The following is a 7060-nucleotide window of genomic DNA, read 5'->3' on the forward strand; positions in this document are numbered from 1 at the left end:
CAAGCGATATCTCCACATGGCGAGCACGCGGAGTCAGCTGATCGGTCAGGCGCAGGCGCGATAGGATTTATTTAAGGAGAAATTCGTCGAGTATCTGAACTATTCTACCCTCAGATCAAGGTAAGAAACTCTACTTCTCTCTGAGTACGATAATTCTTCTTTTTTTTTAAATTTATTTATTTATTATTGTTTTTAATGTACAAGTGTATCTCGATTTTTTAAATTAATAATTACTATTTGAGGGAAAATAACAAGCAATCGAAGTGGTTTAATGCATCCTTTTGAAGTTAAATGGCTAATTTTCATTATTCTGCGCTTCACTCTGGCTAATCAAAACAGATAGATATATGGACAGACCGTCTATACTTAAACTACTGTAATATAGAGCTGGATTACTCACTTCAATTATCTTAGGTCTTCAGAATATTTTGTTTTGTTAAGAGAAAAATAAGAACGAAAAAAAATCATGTTGTTTGTTCATTTGGGCTTCATACTTGATAGTGTTAATTACCTTTACATATGTATATGATAACAAGCATTATGGATTTACCAAAAACAGCAAATATTGTATTAATTTTAGTTGATAAATGAGTATATGGCTTTGACTTTTGTGGCATATGTTTTGCCACCATAGTAAACTATGCTTCTTGAAGTCAAGGTTGAAAAATCGTGTAATATTATCAATAAAAAGAGAAAATATCAAGATAGTTTGATTATAGGTGTGAAAAATGTGTATATAAATGCTGAAATAACAAATAAAGTTGTAGCAAAACAAAGCCAAGAAGAGATGATTATAAAAAATATTTTCCGATGTCACATTCTAACAAAGTACATAATTTAGAAAACGTTTAAATTTCTAATATTTTAGTAACATGAGCACGTTTTGATCACTGTAGCTTACTAGTTACTTGCTAACTAACTCGTGTTTGGTATCTCCTTATGGAGACAATAGTCTTTTTTACCTTACAATTCAACTTTTGAAGACAAAAATGCGTTGTGGTAGTTAGCTTGCGTGCGGCAGCTTCTTAAAATAGCTAGCATGTGTGGTATCAAATAGTCTAACTCTCTATTTGTTTGTTACAGATGAACACTCTCATTGTGGTAGCTAGCTTGTGTGTGGCAGCCTTCGCCTCGCCAATCCTGAACAAGGATTTGGACGGTGACTGGGTCCTGTACAAGCAGACCCACAAAAAGACCTACAGTCAGGACGAGGAGCAGATGAGGTGAGGACCCCGATCCCGATCCCTAAACCTCCACCACACCCCTTTCTACCAATTTTCGTAAAATCCGGCTGATATCTTTGTCCTTAATAATGGAGAATGGGTTTTTAAAGCGACAATAGTTATGAGATATCCTTCTGAACTTGTATAAAGATCTTTAGACTTTGTTGAGTTTGCATGAAAAATGCCCTGTACCCTGTACCCTCGAGTAGGTAAAGAAACCGTTGTAAGATAATGAAAAAAAAAATCAAACTTTAGACATAAAGTCACTTGATTAAAATATCATGAAATCTAAGCAGAGCTTTGAGAGATAGGAAATGAGAAATACAAAGAGAAATGGATATAAAACAAAAAACTTTGAAATTATGAAATTATATATGTTAATTTAAAAACAAAATCAAAGATCTCCATGGTGCACAATCCTATGTGTTCGTAATTGTACGGTAGTCGTTTGTACAGTATGTTTGTTATTATGTTGTTATTATGTTGTTATTTTGTTGTTATTATGTTTTTATTTTGTTTTATTTTGTTATTTTGTTGTTATTTTGTTGTTATTGTGTTGTTATTATGTTGTTATTTTGTTGTTATCATGTTGTTATTTTGTTGCAGACGTCTGATCTGGGAAGACAACGTGAACTACATCCAGAAACACAACCTGGCGGCGGACCGCGGAGAACACACCTACTGGCTGGGACAGAACGAGTACGCCGATATGGTGGGTGGAGTTTAAACCTGTCAATCAAAACGTCTGAATTTGTCACAAACTATGACCTTTGTACTAGAGCCTTTAAAATTTTTGAAGAAGGTTTACATAAGCTTTTCCTGTTGCCCAATACATTTGAATTATCAATGAAATATGTTTAAATTTAATTATAGCCTTTAAAATTGGGGGTTTTTTTTCATATCTTCAGACCATTTTTGAATTCCGTGCCATCATGAACGGATACAAAATGTCCGCCAACAGAACAAAAGGCGACCTCTACATGTCTCCAAGCAACATCGGTGATCTCCCCGACTCCGTTGACTGGAGGAAAGAGGGCTACGTCACCGACATCAAAAATCAGGGTCACTGCGGCTCTTGCTGGTCCTTCTCAGCCACTGGTTCACTTGAAGGTCAACATTTCAAGGCCAGCAAGAAACTTGTGTCCCTCTCAGAACAGAATCTCGTTGATTGCTCCCAGAGAGAAGGTAAAGGAAAACGAAATCTAGAAACGCAATAAAGCTTTTTGTACAGCGGATGTTTGGATATTTCTATAGCATGTGTTGCAAATACTGACTGCAGTTTAATTTCATTAATCATAAATCACATTGTGCAACGTGTACGTTCAAAATTCATTCTGCTGTCTGAGAACACTTAGTTTACCAAAACTTCAATTAATAGTTACGTGTCGCTATTATTAGATTGATCATTTCTTTCTATATACACAACCTTTCAGTGTCAGTTGCTGTCTTTTTCAGGTAATCATGGATGCCAGGGCGGTCTAATGGACAACGCCTTCAGATACATCGAGTCCAACAAAGGAATCGACACTGAGGAGTCCTACCCCTACACAGCCAAGGTAGGACCTTAAGTCTATAGTCAAAATAGGTACTACAGTCTATAGTCAAGGTACTTACTGTAGTCTGTAGCCAATAAAGGCACTTCAATCAAAAGTCAAAGTAGGCACTGTAGTCTACAGTCAATGTACACAGCCAATGTAGGCACTTTAGTCTATAGTCAATATAGACACTTCAGTCTATAGTCAAAGAAGGCACTTTAATATATAGTTGATATAGACACTTACGTCTCTATTCAAGGTAGGCACTTTTGTCTATAGTCAATGAAGGTACTTTAGTCAAAAGTCAGCCCTGTAGTCTATTGTCAAAGAAAGCATTAAAGACAGTCTATAGTCAGGGTAATTCCTGTAGTCGATTGTCAATTAAATCACTTTAGTCTATAGTCAAGGTCAGTACTGTAGTCTATAGTCAATTTAGGCATTGAAGTTTACAATCAAAGAAGGCATTTTAGTCTTAAATCGATTAGCTACTCTGTGTATAGTCAGATATTCGATGCCAACATTCAGTTTTCCAAAGTATTGGTAAATTCTCTATGTGAAACTGTCTTTGTTTAAGTTTCTATTGCCAAATCTCTAAATAAAGTCAATTTTCAAAAACTGCTTTTATGTGTATTACTATAAAATTGAATATCATTTCAGAACGGATTCTGCCACTTCAAAAAGGAAAACGTCGGCGCCACTGACACCGGATACGTAGACATCCCCCATATGCAAGAGGACAAACTCCAAGAAGCCGTCGCCACCGTAGGTCCAATTTCTGTCGCCATCGACGCCGGCCACAAGTCGTTCCAGCTTTACAGGGAGGGAGTGTACAGCGAGCCAGCATGCAGCTCCTCCAAACTCGACCACGGTGTGCTCGCCGTAGGCTACGGAACTGAAAGCGGCGATGACTATTGGCTGGTTAAAAATAGGTATGGCGGCATTTCGTTTAGAAAGTAATATAGTTTAATTTTAGGATTTCGTTTTAAGTTGCAGACTGTTTAAATTGATCTCACTGACATACTATTTTGTTCTTTCACAATGCTTATATTAATCGGAATTTTACTAAATGAGCTTTAACATTTCTATTTTTAGCTGGGGTACATCCTGGGGAATGCAGGGATACGTCATGATGGCCAGGAACAAGCATAACATGTGCGGTATCGCTACACAGGCTAGCTACCCCAAGGTCTAGACTCCGCCCAATTAAAACCCGCCAAATTATTGGACCACGCCTACTTCAAGGGCGTGACCAATCATTTCATTCTCTCCTCCACATTTCTCTTTCGTCATCATATATGTATTTGTTTGTTTATTTTGGACTTTTTATATTTCAATAAAATTAAAACAAACAAATGAATTTTGTTTTTTATCAATGTATTATGTTGGTATAGCAACTCGTTTTTTGTTGAGCTCTCGTCATGAGAAAAACATTGTGTAACAGAGGGTCAAATTATGTAAACACGGTAATAATCTAATTGTCTATTCCTATTAAAAATGTTCGATGAATTTTGTTGGCAATATCTTAAAAACTGAAGGCATCATGCGTGGAAGAAATGAAGAAAAAAATGGATTTTTTCGCAGCCGCAATATCAAATTGCTTTTTTCATTTTTTTTTTTTTTGTGTTTGTATCATTTCTTTTTTATTCTTTTTTCAAAAATTAAACATTACTAAATATTAACTGCAAAATCTTCATATATTGAAAAAAGATGGACGTATTTTTAAGTTGAAGCAACTAATCGAATCAACTGTTTGAGGTCGGCTAATTCAGTGAGCGAAGATTATTCAATCACAAAAAATATAGTTCTGCAATATGCGATGACGTGCGTACAGCAGTGGGAGGATTACTATTGAAAACATTCTGTACTTAACACAAAATAGATCTAATTCATGTAACATTGAATTAATGAAACGCCTTTTTTGACGACAACAAACAGTTTAATCATTAATTCATGAAACCAAGTTAAATTATCATTACAAATGTGTGTTCAAAATTTACTTCAAGTTAATAATATTCCAGTTCATCTGAACCAAACATTTAATCAGGCATTTAAACAATTCATTTTGCTGTATCTACATGTGTACTACTTATAAATCAACTTTCCCCGTGCTGTGTTTTTACTGCACTATGACAAAAGTTTAAAAAAAAAAGAGGAAAAATCGGAATCCAATTAAAACAAAGACAGACAAACAATTAAACAGACGATTCAATGAATAAAGATATAGATAGACAAGCAGGAAGAAAGTATATGTCCATAATCATATACCAGTATTCATGTAGTGTGGTCTCTTAATTTTTGATATCAAAATCTTGGCAACGTAACAGCTCAAAATTCTTAACATGATTGCTGACCGTGAATTTATATCTCCTACTTAACTGTATTTATGTAATCATTCCAATATTTCACGATCTAATTATAGTCTAACAGGTATTATTAAAATTCCTTTCCTGTACGTTTGTATGCAAATTAAAAAAATACTTTGGTTGAAATTCAACCAAATCTACATTTCGAAAATGATAGTTTTTTGCTGAGAACAAATTATGTGCATGTACGTAATTACAATTTTTGCATATTTTTACAAAGTTAATGTTGTCTCGGTGTACCTTTCGATAAACATTAATGCTTTCTGCCTAGACTTTATTTCAGTGTTGCATGAAGTAGTCTATTGTATACAGGGAAATTTTCGATCCTGTTTTATTTTCGCCCTCATTGCGGACCAATTTAAGACTGGACGAATTCCATTTATCACATTATCCCCCTTTTAAAAACAACAACTTTTGTTTGGGCGAACTCACGACGGTACATGTACGAAACTGTTCGCAAGTCTAGAAGGGCGAAAATTACACGGGGCAAAAATAACCATTTATACAGTATATGCGTGTGCATTGTTGCACACATCATAAGTGTTGTACACTTACTCTAGTTGTATTCTTTATTGATATACAGCACACGTTGTCTGATTATTGGTTCTTTATTATTTTGTATCACATCAAAAGTGTCCATTTATAAACGGTCCTATCGCTACTTATAATGGCTAGCAAAAAATGCCGTCTTTCACTTCAATTACATGCAAGGTTCTGGTCAGTCTTTTTAAAACCATCCCCTTCTCGACCCAACAGTCGACAAAGGAAGGAGGGGGGGGGGATAATCAGACTGTGTACTGATTCGACACCCCCCTTCCAGAAAATTGAAACTTATTGTATTATAATAAACGGCCTCTGTCATAAACACTTCTCCTTTAGACACCCCCTCCCCTGTAACGAATGCAGTACATTCTTTTGTTTCATCATGAATGTTGCAATGCATGCGCGGATCTCGAAAACATTCCAGGTTTCAGGAGGGGTGGAGATGGGTTCGAGGAATATAAAAATGCGTTTGTCTAGGGATTCGAAACCTATTATTATCGGTTGATTTACAATGTTGGTTTAATAGGCTTGCATTTTCCATGAGGCGGGGCGGACACCCTCTCTCCCTCCCAGAATCCGCCTTTCGATCGGCCTATACGATTTAGTCCAAAAATACATTTTAAAAACTTTTAGTTGCCCCAATTTATGAATCGGAATATGAAAATATTATTGATAAGATAAACAAAAACGTACAGATACATTATATCTGAATTTTCTGTTATTCTATTTTAGGGAAACCCCGAACAAACAAAACCACAACCATTTGAACTTGTGAAATATAATGATGCATTTGTTGCAATCAAAATCAGAAGAAATAGAATAAAATCATTAATGGTGTTCGATGAACGTGACCAGTCTAGTGTTTCTACCTTCAAACACATAAGAATGGCATAATTACGTCATTGATATTATAATAATTGTTAAGAGGGCTCAATGGTCGTGGTCATTTTTTCGACTGTATTGATCTCCTTTAGAAGAAGAGCTCTTTATAAAAATATAGGGAAAAATGACAAAATTTAAAAAGAGAAAATATATGGATTTTTCTTGACATAAAATATCTTTAGCTTAATAGATCATATCTTTAAAGTTAAGGTAGATTTGATGGTTAATTTGTTGACTATCCAACCTCCTTAATTAATCCTACAAAATGTTAAAAAATACCAAAAGTTTACAAGAATCAGTAATTTTAACAGTGCAAAGATATCAATTTCAATAACTGAAATAAATCCGTTAAAAAAGAAGATGATTTTATTGATCAATTGATGACCCCCTTCAACCTTTAAATTTATTATTCCATCGTGAATTGGATTAATATGCTTTTTCATTATTTATGCATGCATTTGTGTTTGAATAAAGGAAATGAATGAAATCGTTTTTTTTCTGCGATACACATATA

General features: G+C 34.8%; 1 protein-coding gene across 1 annotated transcript; it reads left to right on the top strand.

The window, feature by feature from the left end:
- Positions 1 to 4111, top strand: LOC128171479 (procathepsin L-like). The gene is made up of 7 exons (XM_052837246.1): positions 1 to 120; positions 1084 to 1223; positions 1830 to 1935; positions 2132 to 2408; positions 2679 to 2779; positions 3416 to 3687; positions 3851 to 4111. Exons 2-7 carry the CDS (start codon positions 1084 to 1086, stop codon positions 3948 to 3950), a joined length of 996 nt encoding a protein of 331 aa, XP_052693206.1. The 5' UTR covers positions 1 to 120; the 3' UTR covers positions 3951 to 4111.
- The last annotated feature ends 2949 nt before the right edge of the window (positions 4112 to 7060 follow it).

Source organism: Crassostrea angulata, chromosome 2 (genome assembly GCF_025612915.1).
Source record: "Crassostrea angulata isolate pt1a10 chromosome 2, ASM2561291v2, whole genome shotgun sequence".
Lineage (NCBI taxonomy): Eukaryota > Metazoa > Mollusca > Bivalvia > Ostreida > Ostreidae > Magallana > Magallana angulata.